The following is a 21,090-nucleotide window of genomic DNA, read 5'->3' on the forward strand; positions in this document are numbered from 1 at the left end:
AACTTTATCAGATGGTGGGAACCTTTATTTAAAGGAATGCTAACAAAATACTATCGACAGTCATCTTAAAAAGAAAAAGCAGAAATAAACACAGATGAATTAGAGACACCAGCACTCATTGAAAAGAATAAAGTACTCTGTCAAAGTGAAAGGTTGCATGAAAGGGTAGATATTGCTTATTAGACTGATGTTGCAGCTAGAACTCAAAATCGACTTCTGTCATGTCGATGGCCCAAGCAAACTTGTCTCTTTGGCTCTTGTTGTAGATCTTGTCCACAGGCAACCCCATGTTCTTACACCTGTGCAGGTAGAAACACACATGACAGACATATGTTAGAAATAAATTCCAGATTTGTTTTTTCTCTTATTGCATTTGATCCTGGATCTTTTTAAGCATTACAGAAAAAATTAGTTAATTTTCTAATACAAGGCACCAAGTCCCAGATATCATTTTATGCATTTCTAATGCACTGCAGAATAGGGAGGTGTATAATACCTGTTTTTGCTACTGGAATCTACTGATCATTTTTTCATAATTAATGAAGATTTTTAGCAGAATTACTATATGAGCAGAGCTCTGTAGTTATCAAACTAGTCCAAGCGCACATTCTTCAACATAGGAATAACTTGAATTTGAAGCCCAGGGTTTCCAGATAGATACAAATTAAAAGTCTTGGTTAAAAAAAAAATCAGTGTCCAGTCTTTTTAGAATTAGTTTCATTATGTCATTATTAGCAGCTGTTTTGGGCAGCTCCAAACAGAGTCAAAGTGCAATAGAACCCAGCACAAAATGCTTGGTCAGGAACTTTGGAGAGCTTCCCTTGCAAAGAAGCCGTAATGAATAAACATTGGTATGTTAAGAATGGACCAAAGTTAATTTTATTGTGATGGGCTAAACATCATGCAAGGAGGAAATTAAATGAGGACATTATGTGTCATTAGTCTCCTGAGGCTGTATGAGCCCAACACTTGGGATCCTACAGAGACACACTGAATGTGATTGAAGACTAGCATGTTCTTTTGTTCTTTTTTTCCCCTCGATTATTTACACCAAACCCTCCCTGAGTGTTTGTCTCTCACCAGGCCACACTAATGCGTGGGTCCAGATAATTGAGCTTGGAGGTACCCAGAGCAATCTGTTTGTTCTCCTCTCTATCAGTCGCCTGAATCTCCATCTTCAGCAGCTGCTCCTCACATCGCTTAACTGCTGCCTTTTTCCGCTCCACCAGCCTGATGGGAAACAGAGAGAGGCACGAAACAGTCAAAGATGGAGGAAATAATGCTCCTGATTTATGAGAAAATAATCTGTTTTTCTTTCTAGCCTCTTTCTTATTACTCAAGTAAACAGAAGCATTAGAAAATATCACACCTGCAGACAAAAAATGCATCAAAAAAACTAACACATACGTCTGTAGTTTGAACTCAGAGCTGCCTTTGGCCTTTGCCTCCTTCTTGGCCTGCTTGAGCCCAGACTTTGCGAGCGCCAGCTGTTCTTTTCGAGCATCAATCTAGGAAATAAAATAGATTCATACTATCCACTTTCTTACTATTACTGAAGTAAGACAGAATTTGATTTAGTGTTTTCCCTGATTATGCTGAATATACTGAACAAACCTCTTTTGGGGCAGCTGGACAACATATGTTGAATTGTTAAACAGAAGGTTTTACCTTGGATTGAAGGGTAGCCATCGACTGATCAAAGGTCTTTGGCGGTGCCCGCTGGTGGTTACACAGGATAGCGACAGCTCTGTTAGCCCTGTTGTAAGACAGTAGCTTCTCTGCAACACTGTCGGACTCTGTGACAAGAAATTGAACACCATGTGAGTTAAATGGGGGGGTCGGTCACAACTGTGAAAGATAAAACATTTACGCACAAATGTTTATCAGTACAATTGTGATTAATTTTATTCTAACTGAAATGCTAATAAAGTACACATGGCAGTATGGTGTGTGTTGGTGTGTCTTACTGTTAGTGAGCTCTTTCAGCTGCTCTTGTAAGGTAATGGAGGCATTATATGTCCTGAAGACCTTTGCAGTCAGACCTGGCATGAGAGAACTCAGGTGCTTGTTCAGCATGCTTGTCTGCAGTGAAAAAAAACAACCAAAAAATAAAACAAAACACAACACAAAAATCAGGGCAAAAAACCACCCAAATATCTTAAACAAATAATTACAGCTTCCACTAGATGGCACTGTGTCATAGCCCCATAAAAAACATGAACTCTCAATTCTGCCCTCATTCTCATTATCATCTGTTATAGGAAGATATAAATAGGTCTCAGCACCATTTCTTTGGGCATTTTAACAAGTTGAAGCTGCTAGTTATACATTTTTTAGCTCATGTCAAATGTCTGCATCTTTACCAGAATAGCACTGAGATGAAATGGAGTGTTAGGCTACAGCCTGAATGTCGAAGCCAAATCAACACTCACAGACAACCATAGGTGCGAACGTGTGGACAGCAGGTGTGTGAATTACAAACCGAGACATTGAAGCGGAAAAGAAAATGAGAACCCCCACTGAGGAGCTGCACACTGCAAGTTTAAAGACTCAGCCTGGCTTCTGTGAAAACCTGACAAACGCCTGCATGAATAACCTTTTCCCTCGCAACGGGCGCTACACATGATGTGTACACTCACCTGTGAGTGTACGCTCACAGAAAGCTCAACATTTTCTTACAGCAGGGAGCATCGCTTTCTGTTGTGCTAAGTGCACAATCTCTAAACACAGAAACCGTATTAGTCCAAGACCCAGAAATTCACAAAGAATTCTTCTCTTAAGATTTGAACAGCAGGAGGATATTTTAATTATGTTGTTTATGTTGTAGACTCTCATAATCATCTCAATGAGATGGGAACATGTTTTGCAATCGTGATCTATTGATCAGGTCCACTTTAGCTCTTCATCAAACTCAGTGATTGAAAGGCTGTATGAAATCAATGCAGACCATGTCACCGGCTGCATTATTTCACTTTCCCAGGGGCTCTGATTTGCACTCAACGCTGTAAAAACAGTCATGACAACTGTGCAAATCTGTTGCCAGTGCAAGCACCTTGGTGTACAAGCCTCCTCCTTCAAAGCTTCTCTAGCTGGAAAATCCATTTTTCCTACTTCAGTAGTTTATGACGACTTCATTGTTCCTTTTATAACCATCGATTCAGTAACTAGAATATTTTTAGGCATATTTGGTAGGTTCCAAATACATCGGCTTAAAAGAAATCTCTCCCAAAGTGAGAGATGCATTTGAGGTGTTTAAATATGAAAAGGTTTGCTCCCAAAAAGGTAGTCATGCAAAATGAGAATAGGAGGCTGTGATTTAGGGAGACAAGCTGGACGGACATTTATTTTCAACCCCAATACTTTGTTGTTGCAGCGGCTAATTTCCAGGTGACTCATAAGATTAGTGGAAGCAAAACCTGAGTTCTTTTTTCTCCCTTCGTGTGGCTCATATTCTGACAACTGTAACTGGGTTATGCTAAACTTCTCAAACCTGTGTTGATCCAATAATTGTACCTCAAAAATTGCAGCTACTAATTTAGAAATGATCTGATGGGTTGTATCACATGTTAATGCTGCTGTATTGCTACCACTTGTGAAGAATATAGGAGGAGCTGACTGTCTACACAGTCTCCACACTAGCTAACACAACAGTTAATGCAATCATGAGTTTAATCATGGGCTTTTTCATCTAAAGGGTAAATTAAGCATATCAACAGAACACATAGCAAATATTTGCCCTTTTTGAACATATTTCCTGTTTTTTTGCTCACACTTCAGCCATACTGCGTTCACACTCTCAGCCCCCTCTCACCTGAACCAGCTGCCACTTTGCTGCCTCTCCATCTACCCCCCCACCCCCCTCCCTCTTGGTAGCCTGGCCTTTCTGAATGTTAATCAGACCAGCCCACAGCACCCATTACCATTCCACCTCCAACTAGCCCTGACATTTCTGCACACGCTGGAGTAAAGATGCCGCATACCTTCAAGTGTCCCATTTTATCAGGCAGCTCTCACTCTTTCTGCTTTATATAACAATAACTTTAATGAATTTTTGATATATATGTGTTAGGTCCATTATATTAAAGTTATCTCTTATTTGCTTTTACCTTGTTATATTCTTTATTCTTGTTATATTGTTTCTCATGACTTAATGTTTCTTATTATTTGTTAATGCTTAATGTTCATGATGCTTGACGTGTGAACTCGAACTTCTCTGGTCAAGGGCGACAGAAATGCAGCTGCTGTGGGGAAGTGACATTGACTGGAGATAGAGCTGCAGGGCATGACACAGGAGGTGTTCTTTTAATCTGTCTGATATGGAAGAATGTGCTGTGTGCGAGCTAAGCTAATCAAATCAGTGAAGACCTATGTATAATCTCACCATTATGATTTACAGTCTTTTGCTTTGTATGGGACCTGCTTGTGTTTCCCCATCCCTTAGACACATTTGAATTCTGTGTAACTAGGGACCTCCTATTTCCAATAAAAGAAGGATGGCGGAAGTTGTGCCTCAGGACGTGCTGGAGATCTGTAACTGAGCACATCTCTCCGTCCTCCTTGCTGCAAGTAAAACTTAAAGCTGTTGTTTTTGCCTTATTTGTTTCTCTCATGTTTTAGGTCGTTTGAATCCAACATTTTGGTCCTTCGAGCCGGATTCCAACACACTTGAAGGGTCAAGTGCGTGAGGCTGAACCTCAGGAAAGACCACGGCAGGCCGCCTAGGTGCGACCTAAGATACCCTTTCCGGGACTGGGCTTCAACTCCCTGCTTGGACCCTGATGGTTGACGGATATCCAGGATGAAAAGGCAACAGTGGTGAGCACGTTTTGAATTCAAAAGTGTGTGCGTGATGATTGTCAGGGACTTAATGTAAAATTGCGATAAACACTAAGGCAGTGTTTTGGGAGAGAGGAACCCGAAAATCCTCTGTAAGACGCAATGAGAAACAAACCCCGTGAATACTAGTCAATGGCAGGTAAATAAAGAGTACTAAGGTCAGTACTAAGGCAGGGTGAGGGAGTCCTGGCCGCGAGTAAAAGAAATTAAGTCACGACAAATCATACAAAAGAGTGATTGTGAGTGTGAAAGGATTGTTAAATACCACTAGGTATTTTCAATCATACCAAAGCAGTGGGACAGTAAGTGATAAGGCTCTTGTGGATGCAGAGGCAAGACTCTCCACTCAAAAGAGTTGAAGTGAGAAGTACCACAACGGTTAATTAATTATCACCCCAATGAGATCAACATCCCAGTTTTAGGTCACCCTATGTGCAAGACTGGACCAAATTCCTAATAAAATTAAAAAAACAAACTGGAAATTAGGATAAGGTTAACTCGTAAAATGAAAAAAAAACATAACAACAAACAGAGAGAAAAGAAGAGCTAAAAGTTAAAACCTAATCCTCCAAAAATGGGGACAAGTAACAGCAACCAAAGGCTCAGAGATGAATTGCGGTGTAAGGATTGGAAATTCATTGACGAACAAAATCCAAAGAAACTCACTAATCTAGATAAGTGGATAACTGATTATGGATTCAAAGGACAGCTAAACTCACAACAAATTATTGCCTCAGAGGTGAGACCTGGTTAAACTTAGCCATAATTAACTGGGTTAAACTTAGCCATAATTAAGTAGGTTACAACTTAGCCGTATTTAAGTTAAGAAAATAGGAAATTGTGTTTGTGTGTGAATGGAGGACTAAGCCACTGAAGAGTTGATAGGAGAACTCTGCTAGTCCTGTGTTTTATTATTTTGCCTCATATGAAAACGAAGTACTGGTGATCAGGGGACAAAGGACGGGTTTCATCCCTTAAAACTAACACCGCTGTGCAGATAGTGTACAGTAGAAAATTTCCTGCTCCCCAATATCCATTCCAAACTTTTACAAAAAAAACAGCACATTTAGTGATGGGTCACGCTCTGATAGTTCTTACAACACATAGTATGGTATGACTGATCAGCTCAGCAGCACTCACCATGACCTCACTTAGACAGACCAGGATGGACAAGATTTTAACTGCACCACACATAACGTACACACATGAAGGGATCAATATGGCAGATGGTATGGGAGAAGGCGAAACACACAGATGTGAGGAGAAAGTGAAGAAAGATGAAAAAATCAGAGTAGATCTTAAGGTGGAGTCGTTAAAGGATCCAGATGAAATACTATTCACAGACGGCTGTTGCTTCAGACACCCACAGGAGGGGGGTGAAAGCTGCCTATGCAATAGTTAGAAAGTCAGAAGAAGGTTTTGAGGAAGTGGAAACAGGAAAGATTACAGGTAAAGTGTTAGCACAACTTGCAGAATTGAAAGCAGTTGTTGGAGCATTAGAAATATCAAAGGGAAAGAAAGTCACTATATATTCAGATTCAGCATATGTAGTGGGAGCTATCCAGTTAGAACTTTGTCAATGGTTGCGGGCAGGTTTTAACACAGCATCAGGCTCTCCTATAAACCAGGCGATTGGGTCCTAGTAAGAAGTGTAAAAAAGAAACACTGATATTCACCTAAGTGGGAAGGACCTTACGAAGTTCTTTTATCTACACTTACTGCTGCTAAAATAGCTGAAAGATCAACCTGGGTACACCTCACACATTGCAAGAAAGTCATTTCTGTTGAAAACCCCGACCGGGAAGGTGATGCAAAGTCTGATAATAGGGTGGACTTAAACGAGTAGAGTCTGGGTAGACCCGAAAGTCAGTGAAGTTTTCAGAGCTGCCGACTCACTTAGGGAGGCTACTTCAACAGGTTATGATCTATTGCTGTCCATAAACAGTGTACCGATTTCACAAACTTCACGAGGACAGCAGTGGGTAGAATAAACAAAAGATAATACAGAAAAATACAGAAGATTGGCTGAAGCTGTAGTATGCTAGCCTCGGTGCTAATTGTAATCATAGTGTTCCTGATAAACATAATAGTAGTCCATAATAGTCTCCAACTCAGTTGAAACCAAATAAGTTCAAATGACTCCCAAGTGGCTACAGAGTGCAATTAAATGTTGGGGAGTGTGTTTTTTCTTCATATGCGTGTTTTTATTTGTATGATACCTCTGGAAACCCCCAGGTCTAAGATTGAACATTTCCAAAATACGTCATGACAAGCGAAGCATAAATAACAACCTAAAGGACCAATGTGGCAACAGCAGCGTTCCTTCGATAGCACCACAAGTGTGTCTGCCATCAAATGCAAGCACAACCGTGACAATTCCTTTCACCAGCCTTAGCAGACCTAGCATCTTTGGTAGAAACGCTGCAGCATGGAAAGATTAACCTTGGTATTTAACTACCAGCAGGGCAGCTCTTATGCTGTATTTGACCTGTAAGCTTTTCATTCACCTGAAGCTCACCAGCTCCATTATTTCAGCTTCACTTCTTTAACACCTCTTTAAATTGCTTGTTCGTTCTGAAAGTAGTTTTGATACAATTTTCAATGCAAAATGAAAAACTGTTCTTACTGTAAAATAATATATTTTTTATTTGTTGGAAAGTTCAGTTGTTGCACCCTGCTGCTCATGCATGCATTATAATGTTCTGAAGTTGTGTCTCTGTTATTTATTTTATTTCTGGTGGTGGTGTGGGGATGAGAGACTGTTTGATACATTGCCTATGAGAGCTACAGGACTATGTGCTTAGTAACACTTCTTATGCTAATTTCTGTGTTCCCTACGTTGGCTGATCAATTAGTCACTCACACGCATAGATTTATGCCTGAACAGTGGCGTCCTAATAAAAGATCTACATGGCAATCTGAAAATGTTCCTACGTATATTGACACCATCGGTGTGCCACGCAGTGTTCCAGATGACTATAAATTAGAGTATCAAGTAGCTGGTTTTGAATCTTCTATTTGTTGGTGGTGTACAATAAATAAGAATGTAGACAAAGTCAACTACATCCATTACAATGTTCAACGTTTAGGAAATTGGACTCAGAGTTGTTTTGAGGCTGTTCATAGCCAACTGTCGGCTACTTCCCTTATGGCATTCCAGAACAGGATCACAGTGGATATGTTGTTGGCTGAGAAAGGTGGTGTGTGCGCTGTGTTCGGAGATCAATGTTGCACCTTCATTCCTAACAACACTGCGTCGGATGGTAGTCTCACACTGGCCATAGAAGGCCTTCGCACCCTGAATAGCAAAATGAAAGAGCACTCAGGAGTAAATACCGCGATGTGGGACGAATGGATGAATGTGTTTGGGAAGTATAAAGCATTAGTTACATCTATCCTGATTTCTGTAGCTGTTTTTGCTGCAATCCTTACTTTGTGTGGATGTTGTTGTATTCCCTGCCTGCGTTCTCTTATTAACCGCCTTATCACCACAGCTTTCGCTCCCATGGAAAACCGTATGGCCGAGTTGTATCCCTTAATCGGCAGACAAGAACCGGATTTGACTACAGACTCTGAAGACTATGAGGGAATTGAGCTAATTTTCCACTGAGTGTAAATGTATTTGTGTTCATAAACATGACTTTGCAACCGAAAATCTACTGGAAGAGGTTGTAAAATGACTGAGAATTTGAAGCAAATATGTGATAAACAGGAGGGAAATGGTCCATTATATTAAAGTTATCTCTTATTTGCTTTTACCTTGTTATATTCTTTATTCTTGTTATATTGTTTCTCATGACTTAATGTTTCTTATTATTTGTTAATGCTTAATGTTCATGATGCTTGATGTGTGAACTCGAACTTCTCTGGTCAAGGGCGACAGAAATGCAGTTGCTGTGGGGAAGTGACATTGACTGGAGATAGAGCTGCAGGGCATGACACAGGAGGTGTTCTTTTAATCTGTCTGATATGGAAGAATGTGCTGTGTGCGAGCTAAGCTAATCAAATCAGTGAAGACCTACGTATAATCTCACCATTATGATTTACAGTCTTTTGCTTTGTATGGGACCTGCTATCTTGTGTTTCCCCATCCCTTAGACACATTTGAATTCTGTGTAACTAGGGACCTCCTATTTCCAATAAGAGAAGGATGGCGGAAGTTGTGCCTCAGGACGTGCTGGAGATCTGTAACTGAGCACATCTCTCCGTCCTCCTTGCTGCAAGTAAAACTTAAAGCTGTTGTTTTTGCCTCATTTGTTTCTCTCATGTTTTAGGTCGTTTGAACCTAACAATATGGAATCAAAACTAAAAAGATGGTGCTCGGATGTACTCAGAGTGGCTCCTTTAGTAAACGGACGGCAATTACCTAGATTCTGATCAGCATTGCTGCCTGCAGGGAGACAAAAAGAGGCTGAGTGGATGCTGGATTTTTATAGAATGTGTAAATTAATTTACCCAGCATGGTTTGCTTTCAATTTCCACTTGCAGTTTCATTTTTATGTACTAGAGTACACCCCCGCCTCCCTTTTGAACCTCCTCCAGCTCATGGTCTCCCTGCTACCCATTTCATTTCCTTCTCATATTCCATTTCCTCACTTTACTCCCTTTCATCTCTTAACACCACCCACTCCTTCATGTTCTATCTCACCTCACTTCTCAATTGAATCCCTGCTCTTTCTGAAGTCTTTTATCTCCAAAAGACAAATATGATTCTATTTTCATTATTTGTATTTAGGGATTTTCCTCAAATATTACACATTAGGTTAAATATTGGGAGCTCTCTACTCTTGTCCAAAAATAATAAAAATTACAGGTTTTTTTATGTAGACTAAATACACAGCAGTTCTGAATCATCAAAAACATCTGACAATGTGCTAGTGAGCCCAAAAAAATGCAGGTTCTATTTCCCCTGAGTAAAAATGATAAAAGCAGTACTCACATAGAGGCGATCAAAAAGCTCATCACCAGGCTGCTTGTTCTCCAAAAACAATTTAAGGTTCTTAAAAACCTGAAAATGAGGAAAAAAATGTGTAAGTTAACATTTATCCTGCGTAATCTGACTTGAAAAACTTGTGGTTTAAAAGTCGGTGTTACGCCGAGAAGTGAATAAAATGGTTGTCAGAAACTAAATCTTATAGACTCCTTTAGATACTAGTATTTCTTTAAGACTGCAGTCATGATGAATGTTGCCCTTTCGATGCCAACAGTACATGCTTTGATTGGTCCAACTTTGACCACATCCACAGGTGGAACACTGCCACTTCTGACATTTCCACGGTTGTCACCTTTGAAAGTTACAAAGTTCAAATATGCATGATACCAATTGAGGTCTAAAATAAACTTTAACAACCTGAACTTGATCAACTTGTTATCCCTTAAGTCCATGTTTTTTGAAACACAAGTCAATGTTCCAATTGGCATTTATAAACTCAGTAATTGGCACAATGTTAATTGTGGCTGGCCCAAAGCTTTTGCATTAATCATCCTCCTCAAAATTCAAATGGTACAACTGGCAATCACACACCATAAGTGGACATATTACTGTTAAATGCTCGGCCTTCAGTGTGTTATGTTCTCTGCATGCAAGCAATAATCTATAGGTAACCCATGAAAAACCACAAGTATGGTATTATACAGTGTCACATTCAAACTAGAAATAAAAATTCCTTTTAGCCTCATTCAATTTCATTACAACTGACATTTAGTTGCAATCTTGGTAATTTGTCTGGGAAATGAGGGCACTACAATATGCAAGGTACTAATTAAAACTTGCTAATGCGTTACTCTTTGAAGGCACTCATTTGAATAATTATAAATATTCTTCCATTAACAAAATACCATGACTATCAGGTGATAACATTTTTCTATCTCATGTATGAATACCAGCAGGAGCTGTTGTCTTTTACCTGTGCATTCATGCACACACACAAAACATTCAATTATATTCATAAAAGGTCAAATGCATCGGCCTTGGATATAGTGTTTGGTGTTTTATTTTTGTAAGGAAAGGAGGGTTAATTTCCCAAAGATCAAATAATTTGTCACAGGAAATTAAACAGAGAAATATAAAACCCCACCTAAAATAGCCCTTGGCTTTTTTTCCCACATTGGAAAAAGTCACACTCCAGTACAGTTTAAGATTCTCAACCATCCCCCCTTCAGATTGTTCCACTGTCCACATTACTAAATTAATTTTAAAATGAAAGAAATAACATCCCATCACAGCCCTTTTCTAATGAACTAACCCTGCAGCCTCTCCTCTCTTAAGAGTTCTCCATTGGGATGCATTTATCAAACGAATGTAAAAGGCTGGCGATAACAGAAAGTAGGCACATATTAGTACAGCACATATATCATTAATCAGAACATGTACAACATGAAAAAAAAATCTGGCTGCATAATCATGTAATCAAGAGAAGCAGACTGAAGAAGAGGGGCAGCTACAACCTTTCCAACAGTTAGAGGAATTAAACCAAACACCTCCACAGGAATGTAATCAGCAACTGCCCAGAGGAGGATCATTTCTCAGTTCATTGTCTGCTTTTGGCTGTAACTGCATATTTGCATACAAGTGACCTCATCCAAAAGGGTAAAAGCTACATCATAATAATAAGGAAATATATTGGTTTAGCAATAAGCACCCTGGCTTGTATCAAGTCACCGTCAAAAAGTGACTAGAATTTTTGTAAATCAAGTCTAAACATTTCCTGGTATAAACATATTTGGTTAGACTGAAATGAATTGGAACAATTCCTTTCTAGTAGCTTTACCTTCTTGATGACAGGGACTTTGTTGTAGTAGCGAATGGAATCTTTACCAAGGAAATCAAATTCCACCACATACTCTTTACCGTCCATTTGCTCATGGAGGGTGATGTGTTCAACACGCAGGGAGCAGCAGCCCACCGTGTCGGCCGTCTCTCCCTCTTCCTTCTCATTACCAGCTCTTAGGGCCAGCTTGAGGATCACCAAAATCAGATAGAAACACAGAGTTCATTTCAACCTGCTCTTTCCCCAATATCTCCTGTCAGACCTCATTAACAAAGAGCTTCATTTTTGGCACTTTGGTGTAACTGAGACAAAATATCTGGATCAGTGACTAAACACAGACTTTGTCTATGAAGTAGAGGGCAACAGCTCTTTGCCGCGTGCTCATTTGTCGAGATTTGAGGTCGCTGCGGTACTGGCTACGGATGTTGTCCACGCAGGACTTCAGTTTCCGAGCAACCTCATATTTCTCCCAGTCTTTCTCCCCCTGCATTCAGTGAACAAAGGAAAAAAGGCAGAAGAAGAGTCAAAACTGTGAGAAGAAAGAGTAGAGACATGGGACGCAGTATATTTTTTGCCAACTTTTTTTAACACCCAAATGAGATATTACTGAATGATAATAATTAATTTTTTTCTCTATCAAATGTGATTTTGAGTCCATTTGGAAAGGTCACAGAATGTCACCTGCTTCTTTGCATACAAAAACACATTTTCTGTACCTTGAGCTTTGAGTTGGCATTAAGCATGATGTATTTAATGGAGCCCTGAATGTTCTCAGTCCAGCTGACCAACCATGTTACAGTGTTGTCGTGTCGAACCTCCTTCCAACGGTGACCAGCAGGAGGCACCGGAATACAAGCCTCTCTGTCAATTAGAAGCGTGAATGATAAATAGAAGCTAGTTTCTGTAGATTCAGGCAGAGTGCATGGTAACATCTTGAGGAGCATGTAGACTGCAGGAATTTCACAGGGCTGGGCCGATAGGGGGAGGTTTCTGCAGTGGAGACTCACATTGACAGCTCCTGCTATACACAGGAACCTTTACGGGGGCCTAACCGAGTCCCTGCTCTGGGGTAGGTACTTGCATCAGCCCTGAAAAACTTCTGGGAGGGGCTTGAGTTTTAGTGTCGATTTGCTAAACCTAGAGCCTGATGTAAGGTGGAACCCAGCAGAGGAGGAACAATACTCATATTCACTTAGAATATTACACCACCTCAGCTCCTTTCATGTTTTCCAGGTCGCCCTATCAGAATCTGTAAGGTGGCTGAGGGGTCGTAGCACACAGGGTAGGCATAACATAGACATCATTGAGGACCAAGTGGGAGGAACAGTTCCTGCAAAGATTTACCACAACCTCCCAAAGGGAAAACATTCTTTTTTACATTATCCAATGCTAGAAACATACAGTATACTGTAAACACCATATATGTATCTCCCCTTCTCCACTTTCTCACTTGCTGCAGTTTATAATGATGTCCTCTGGTTGAATCCTTTTCTTCAGCATGCCCTGTTTAGGATGCTCGCCTCTACCCCGAAACAGGCCTGGCGGCTCGATCTTGAAGTTGCCAATGCGCTCTCTGTGGTGGTCGAGCAGACAGTACCCAAACTCGTCCACTATTTTCTGGTTGGCCTCTTTCAAAGCCTATTGAAATGACCAATGATGAAACTGTATCTATTCATGATTACATTCTTGAGCATTATAAAATGAATATTACAAACCTGTTTCTCCTCCTTGGTCATGTTTTTCCTGGCCTCCACTTTCGCTTTGTGCATGGCGTGAATCTCTCCAAAGTCACACTTGCCAAGATCTTGAATCAGTGACCTTTCTGCATCAGTCATTTCCTTATTAGACACAAAACATTAAATATTGAACTGGAAGACCTCTCGCAGTGTGTATTTATGTACTTAGTTGCTTAATTAAAGATCAGCTGTATATTTAGATGAAATAAGGTTCTTTGGCTTTGTAACAGAAGCACAAGTCACAATAAATACATTTCTATACCAACTAAAATTACAGAGCAGTGCTTTGGGATCATGTGCCTGGGCAGATAATCCCAAAGCACAGTAGTCAGAAGTAGTCGTGGCTGCAAACTAAGAAGAAAGGATGAATAGTGTATAAAGGATGAATATTTTTCCTTTACACAGATTTATGTTCATGATCATAACAGCACAGTTTATGGTATCACCTGATTGGAGCTTATAAGATGATTTTATCTTCCATCCAGCTGCCTACATTAGCGACATGCAGATGACCAGGAGGACACACCTCCATCTCCAGACCCTGTCTGCCAGTGTGAATAAACAGCCAGTGTGTGTGTCTAAGCATGACTGACACACGACAGTGAGCAGGCACTGAGGGCACTGGAGCGAGCAGAGTTTTTTCCGGCTATAATAATAGTCTTTAATTGGATTTGTTAATTTTTAGGGGAGCAACTTGTATTAAATTAGCATATCAATGCCTTCACATAAATCATATTCTCAAGTGCACTGAGCACTAAACAGAAAAAAAGTCCTCGCAATATGCCTTACAGGTTCACAGTTGCAGACAAATCAAACAACAAATACCATATCTGAGATGGCTAGGTATCTTTATAACTTAACCCTTAAGCGTAGGTGAGATTAAGTTCCAATATTTAAGTAGTTGAAGCATTAAGTAAACTAGAGTGCTTAAAGGTGCACTATGTACTCTAGCATGACATCAACTCCGTTGACATTAAAAGTAAATGCAATACAAAACAGAGCAAGCTCGTCCCCCCATATTTCCTTATTAATTTCCTGTTATTTCCTGTCATTAAGATGCATCAAAATTGAAAACTTATCTGTGCCGTCATTACAAATGAGCCAATTTAAATTTGGCGAGTAAACTTATAGTTCTACCTGCAGGGGTTCTACCTCTCTTGAAATCTTGTCAGTGATTGGCTGGAATGTAGTTTGTTATGTTTTGATGCGCAGTCTGTTCCCCAGGTGTGGTTTTGACATTTACAACGCCTGTGTTGTCTCCAGAGACTATTTTTTTTACAGTATATTCAGGGGCAGACCGCTAGCGGATCAAGAAGAGGAAACCATGCAAGATTGCATAGAGCGCCTCTAAGTTCTAATGTCGTCGATGAGGATTGCAGTGAGCTTTATTAGAACAAACAAAATTCATTGTAAGATATACTTGTTTAACATAAACAATTTAACTTTAATTGTATATCTTTTCAGTTAGAGGTGGTCCTCCCAGCATTCTGCAGTCAAGAGGTAAGCCATCTCCAGGATAACAGCAGTTGGTTTGGATTAAGCAATTAAGGCCTCTAAAACTGTGAAGTTACCTCAACAACTATGGTCATCCGTATTATTTTACCTTTCTCCAGTCTTTAAAGAAGTTCTCTCGGAACACCTTCTTTGTGGTGTACTCATGGTCCAACATTTGGGCAAAAAACAGCGCCACCTCTTCAGCTGCGAGGCTTAACTTCACTTTCTTCCCTGCACACACAGAACAAAGAAACCATTTCATGAAATAAAACAAATTATTTGGATTTGTATTATTAGATATTTCATGTGATGACCTATAGAATCTTGTCAACCTATTTTACATCACCCATGATTCTGTTCAGCTATGGCTGGTTTAAATATCAAATATAGAGGCCATAAGAACATAAATAACAAACCTAAAGCAGTGTTATTCAGAAACCGCATTAGAAACAGAATTAGCATTCAGGCTGAACTACAGCTAAGTTCCAATGAGACAAACAAGTAGGAATTAATAGATCAAAGTGATTCCCTGTTGGGCACTGTTGTCATCAAAGTAGGGCTAAACAATTACAGTCATCAATCAATGTGTGATCCAACAGCCTTTTGCCACAGTTTCAGCTGAGCTTTCTCCTTTACCCTCACCTCCAGGCACCTTCTTCCAAGAACTCTAATATATGATTGAGTGATGTCATTATTTAAGAGTGAGAACATTTGACATGTTCAACATTTCCAAACAACCAACCATCATAGTAGAAGTGGACGTTGTCAGGCAGAGGCTGGTACTCAGGAGGGAAGTAGGGTCCACTGTGTTCCAGGAACCTCCATTTCACTCCATCTTCATATTTCTCTTCTTCCCACCTAATGAAAAGGAAGCCAATGAAAGGGTGAAGACATACTTAGAGACACTGATATTTTTCACTGGTTTCTTGTCTGATGATGGATGCAGCAGGGATGTGTTGGGTCAATGGAAGATGAAAGGAATGGCGTTTCCAAACCATCTCCAACGACTTTGCTCCTCCTCTTCCTTCTTTTTGATCTTCAGCTGCCTTGCCTCTTCAATCTCCCCCTTTGTTCTCTTTGGCTTTTTACATTCGTTGCTGTCTTCACATTTCACCTTCTGCGCAAAGAATAGCATTAAAAATTACTTAAAACTCCATCACTCTGATCTATTTAACATGAAACATAATTGTTGACATTTTCCTAAAATGGTGGCTTTCTACCTTTTGCATTTTCTTATTTGATTTCTTTGTCTTTCGTTCTTCATCACTACTTTCTCCCAGTTTGTGTTTTATTTTCTTTGAGCTGTGGAAGCAGATTTTAAAAATCAATCAATTAGTGAATGTAATGTTTCCATAGACAAATTTGACCACTTTCAAACAAATCCTTATTTACGATCCACCATTATATTAGAGACTTCCTCAAAATATCCTTTACTTCAGGCTAATCTAGAGTTTATAGCCCTGGTCAGACTTACGTAGGTATAACACTGGAATCCATAGACTCATCTTGAACCCATTTTCTTTTCAGTCCCTTCCTTGCACTGACGTCATTGTCTGTTTCTTTCACAGACTCACTTTAAAAAAAAAAAAAGACAATGCTTAATGGTGCATTTTACTGCTCTCTGACATACAACTGGTTCACACAAAATTGCCATTTAAAGGGAAAGGGAGAAGTAACTTGAAAATGACCAGAAGCCTCCCCGTATAACCATGGTATCAAGGAAATATGAAAATTGTTCGATAATTACAGTAATTACAGACAAACAATGGACAATTTTTGGCTTAGATTAAAGCTGAGGAAAATATCAACTAAGAAACAGCCAGCATTAAAAAAACAAAGCATTTTTATAGTAAGGGATGGTCATTACCACACATGACATTTCTATAGAAGGAAAACTTGGAAAATATGTGGGATAAACACAGAAAAACAATTGATGCAGATACTATGAGCTATGGTAAATGAATAAATGAATGTCTACAGTTAGTCAGGTGATACACCAGAATTAAGCCCTGATGAGCACATGATTAGCAGTGAAATGGTACATTAAGGGTGCTTTGGTTAGATCAGATCTCCACAGCCTTGGCCAACAGGTCTTTTTTTTTTAATACATGTCCTTGTTGTTAATCATCTCGAGTTAGTGTGTTAATTTTGTGCTGTGAAAAAGACATTTTAGTCATATCAGATGTAGGGGTTATATGTATGGTTCCTGATCGTCATTTTAAAAAGTGTATTGGCCAACAAGTAGCAAGCAGAATTGTCGACAGTTGTCTGGTTCTGGTTTTCAAAATGTAAATATTTTCTGCATTTGTCGTATAGGATGAAGACTGGAAACGTTTTGATAACGTGTGGCAGGGAGGAATCGACTTTCAACACAATTAAACATTTTACATTGGAAAAATATTGGAGACTTCCTCACAAAATCCTTTCCTTCAGGTTAATCTAGAGCTCAAAGCCCTGGTCTGACTTACGTAGGTATAGCATCGGAATCCATAGACTCATCTTTAACTCGTCTTATTTTCGGTCCCTTCCTTGCACTGAAGTCATCATCTGTTTCTTTCACAGACTCACTTAAAAAAAAATGCAATGATTAATGGTGCATTTTACTGTTCTCTGGCATACAACTGGTTCACACAAAATTGCCATTTAAAAGGGAAAATGGAAGAGAAGTGACTTGAAAATGACCAGAAGCCTCCCCGTATAACCAAGGTATCAAGGAAATATGAAAACTGTTAGATAATTACAGTAATTAGAGACAAATAATGGACAATATTTGGCTCAGATTAAAGCCGAGGAAAATATTAACTAAGAAAAAGCCAGCATTAAAAAAAAAAGCATTTTTATAGAAAGGGATAGTCATTACCACACATGAAAGAAAGAGGGAAAATATGTGGGATAAAAACAGAAAAAAAATCAATTGATGCAGATATTATGAGCTACGGTTTTCAATTCAGAATAATGCATTCTCATGAAGCTCCCTGTGGGGCAGTGAAATTATTTAGATTTTTCAGTCTGGCTGTGCTACAGTCATGATTAAACACAATTCCAAATGTGCCTAGTGAATTGCTATTCTTAGTGTCCCATGTTGTTGGAATGGAAAGACAAATGAATGTCTACAGTTTGTCAGGTGATACACCAGAATTTTAAGCCCTGATGAGCTACAAATCAGACTGAAGGCAAAAGCAATCGCCACCGCGATGAAAATAGAAGATTTTAGAGGTGGGCCATCGGGGAGTTTTAGATTGTTCGTTGTTTGAGTAAAAAAGCATAAACAACGTAATTTGTGTGTAGCTGATACAAACGTATATTTCAAGGTAGCTGCATTACAGACACCGTTAGAAAAAAAAAGCATTTACCGGTACAATATATTTATGTTGCTAAGCGGATTAAATTAAAAGAAAAGTTAAAAAATCCTGACGTGATGAAAATTGGATTTAAGGTCTCTGTATAAATGTACAAGTGAAAAGAGTTTCAGGTAAGTTTCTTACCTGTCTGTCTGTCACTCGTCAGTGACTCGTCTCTTACGGTAATAAAAACATCTACCGGTACTGAATGTTTTCGATCTAATTTTTTATATTACTACGGCTTGTATAAGTACAAAATTTATTTTCTTTTAAAATTAGATTATGCGGCTTTTAATCAGGTGCGCTCTGAAGTCCAGAAATTACGGTACTCGATATTTGTTCTTATTGTATACAGTCGGCATCCATTCTCTATTCAGTATTCCACAAATGACTTTAATCACTAGACTTTATCAGGCACCAAGATACAAACTCAAAAATAAAAACATTTAGCTAGTCCAAGTGCTATTCAAATACCAGCAATGTTGCAATAAAGGGAAGAACTTCAATGGTGCTCGAGTTTGTTTCAAGTTCTTAAAGACTTCCAAGACCTGACTAAAAGAGATGTGATCCAGTTCTCCATAGCATCTTGACTCAGTGGCAGTGAATCATGCTGCGTTTGTGGTTTTGAGTCACGGAAATGGGAAAAAGCCACCCATTTTAACACAGCTAGATGACAACTTGTGTGTACAAGTTCTCACTTAGCTGTGTTAAATGTATCTCTCTTTAATATCCTGTACCACTGAGCATAATTCATACATCAGTCAAAGCAAGGTGGATCACTGCATTTTCATGATGTTACGCTTCTAAAGTGTTTCCTTTTTTAACTCAATGCCCCACTAAACTTAACAAGCCACAATGCTTATATTTCTAAGGAAAACAAAGCTTTAAGGGAGCAGCAAAAACCAGAGTTTAGATAAATGTATTCTTACCAACCTGCATCTCTTAAAATGATGTCTTTTGCATTGCCAGCTACATCAGCCTGCTGTCTACAGTCTGCCTCATGGCTGTATCTGCTCCCCTGCCTCCCGAAGTGATGGAAATTAAATATTTGGAGGAGTTGTTGGTGTTCAAGGGCTTTAGAGGAATGAATTCCCATTACACACAATGTGGTAATTTCAACATAAAATGGGCATAAATTATTAAAAAGCACCTTGAATTCGCAAAACAATGACTCAGTTCTGTCACTTCAGGAGGGAGAAAGGAAGAAAGGAAAGCAAAAGCTAGATTACCCGTTGTTCTTGTGACTCCAACCTTACCTTGCACTGATGGTTGAGTCCAGGTTCTCTGATTTAAACACCATCACCTATATGAGGGAAAAAACATTATGGTCACCATCTCAAAGGCCAGAAAAAGACAGCCTAAAAATGTGCAACATATCAGAGTTCATATGTATATACTATATAGTAACAAATGAGAAGTCTTACATTATTAATTATTTCTCATAATTGCTAGTTCTTTTTATATTTCAAATATTGTCAAGATATTCTGTAAAACTATTTGAAGATTTGGAATATCACATCCTTGTCCTGCAATCGTTGCTACATCATTGTTTGTCATTACTTTCAAATTAGTATAAAATGTTCTTTTTTTAGGAACTGGAATTCAGTGTTACCCTGCCTTAGCAGCAAAGAATTATTTTAGACCAGTATATTCTATTGCTTATGGAGCACTGCACTCAAAGCCGGGTCACTGGGTAAAAGGAGCTGTAACTTTTACCCTGGTATTTGCTGGGCTATTTCTGAAACAGTTATGGACGCATCATCCATTTCCAGAGTGAAGAGATGGTCAACAAAGAATCCACTGTGATAACAGAACTGGTTGCAGAGGACAAGGATACGCAATATTAAAGACAGATATCTTATCTCCATACCTTCTTGTGACTTTCGCCAAGATCTGTCTTCTCTCTGGTTTTCGGAGTCTTTTTGCTGTTTATATGAATATTAAGGAACACCATAAAAAAAAAGTAGGTTTATTAATGATAAAATGTTAAACAGCCATCAGACAGCAATGAAGGAACAAAAAGCACAAAAATAATGGCATTATCATAGTGGGTAGCTCAGTATCTAAATCTAACCCAGCGCCTCAATAAGCGTGAGTAAATGTGTAGCCAGGTTTTATAGCTGGCTGGCTCTTAATAATGAACCACCCAATGGAAATGTATAACTTGCATGTAACTTTACAGCGTGCCATTGACGGCAGTAAGTGGAGGTATGTACTGTATTTACCTCCGAGGACAATAACTTGGTGCCATCCACCTTTACTTACTTATTTTTGATCGCATCTCCGCCAGCTCTGGTGCTTCCATGGTCACTTTTTCGTCTTTTCATCTTTGCTTCTTTGTTGCGGGCCTTTCCTTCTGTATCAACCCTCTCGCTCCCCATACCATCACAATCTTGAATTTTACCTGTGTTGCGAACACATAGGACAACAATGGCGTTTCTGTTGCGAAGAACTAAGCGCGGATAGCAAAAGTTCGGAAATCATCAAAAGCCTGAGCAGCTAATTGATTAGCAGATTTTTCGTATCGAACGCAAACACAAAGGAAAACTTTCTCAAGGCAGATGCTGTTTCCCCGAATTATTTCTCGTCTAATTGACATCTGAGCTGTTCAAAACGTGCTCACCGCTACTGACAATTAGTGAACTGTATTTAATGACAAAAGCCAACTTTTGGGCGGCGAAGTTCACCTCATTTAGAGGGAAACGCCGCCAGGGAAGCATTTAAACATGCTTCCCTTCCGGCTTAACTTTGATTGGTTGAACAAGTTCAAACAGCATGAAGACCTCCTGATTTTACGGCCTTTTCCAGCATCATTTGGACAGGATTCACCACTGAAAAGTCCCCATTTAACCACAGAGTTGATGCAGACTTGGGTAGTCATATTGTAGATATAATTAAAAATAGAAATGACAG

General features: G+C 39.3%; 1 protein-coding gene across 5 annotated transcripts in view; it reads right to left on the reverse strand.

Moving 5' to 3' along the window:
* Positions 1–21,090, reverse strand: part of zgc:173742 (DNA topoisomerase I, mitochondrial) — a 21,774-nt gene continuing 684 nt past the window's right edge. For 2 of the 5 annotated variants that reach the window (XM_057052725.1, XM_057052726.1), the window contains exons 2-21: positions 20,443–20,581; positions 20,048–20,102; positions 19,434–19,480; positions 17,305–17,403; positions 16,311–16,409; positions 16,057–16,138; positions 15,832–15,953; positions 15,579–15,694; positions 14,946–15,067; positions 13,322–13,444; positions 13,057–13,244; positions 12,323–12,467; positions 11,947–12,090; positions 11,607–11,792; positions 9,776–9,844; positions 1,968–2,082; positions 1,669–1,796; positions 1,408–1,508; positions 1,081–1,230; positions 1–299 (exon numbers count right to left, since the gene is read on the reverse strand). In XM_057052725.1, the coding sequence (XP_056908705.1) occupies positions 197–299; positions 1,081–1,230; positions 1,408–1,508; positions 1,669–1,796; positions 1,968–2,082; positions 9,776–9,844; positions 11,607–11,792; positions 11,947–12,090; positions 12,323–12,467; positions 13,057–13,244; positions 13,322–13,444; positions 14,946–15,067; positions 15,579–15,694; positions 15,832–15,953; positions 16,057–16,138; positions 16,311–16,409; positions 17,305–17,403; positions 19,434–19,480; positions 20,048–20,102; positions 20,443–20,581 (2,333 nt within the window). In that variant the 3' untranslated portion in view covers positions 1–196. Of the gene's footprint in view, positions 300–1,080; positions 1,231–1,407; positions 1,509–1,668; positions 1,797–1,967; positions 2,083–9,775; positions 9,845–11,606; positions 11,793–11,946; positions 12,091–12,322; positions 12,468–13,056; positions 13,245–13,321; positions 13,445–14,945; positions 15,068–15,578; positions 15,695–15,831; positions 15,954–16,056; positions 16,139–16,310; positions 16,410–17,304; positions 17,404–19,433; positions 19,481–20,047; positions 20,103–20,442; positions 20,582–20,800; positions 20,913–21,090 lie in introns of those variants that run through there. The other 3 variants (XM_057052724.1, XM_057052723.1, XM_057052727.1) reach the window with 3 other exon arrangements.

The sequence above is a fragment of the Takifugu flavidus genome, chromosome 13 (assembly GCF_003711565.1).
Source record: "Takifugu flavidus isolate HTHZ2018 chromosome 13, ASM371156v2, whole genome shotgun sequence".
Classification (NCBI taxonomy): Eukaryota; Metazoa; Chordata; class Actinopteri; order Tetraodontiformes; family Tetraodontidae; genus Takifugu; species Takifugu flavidus.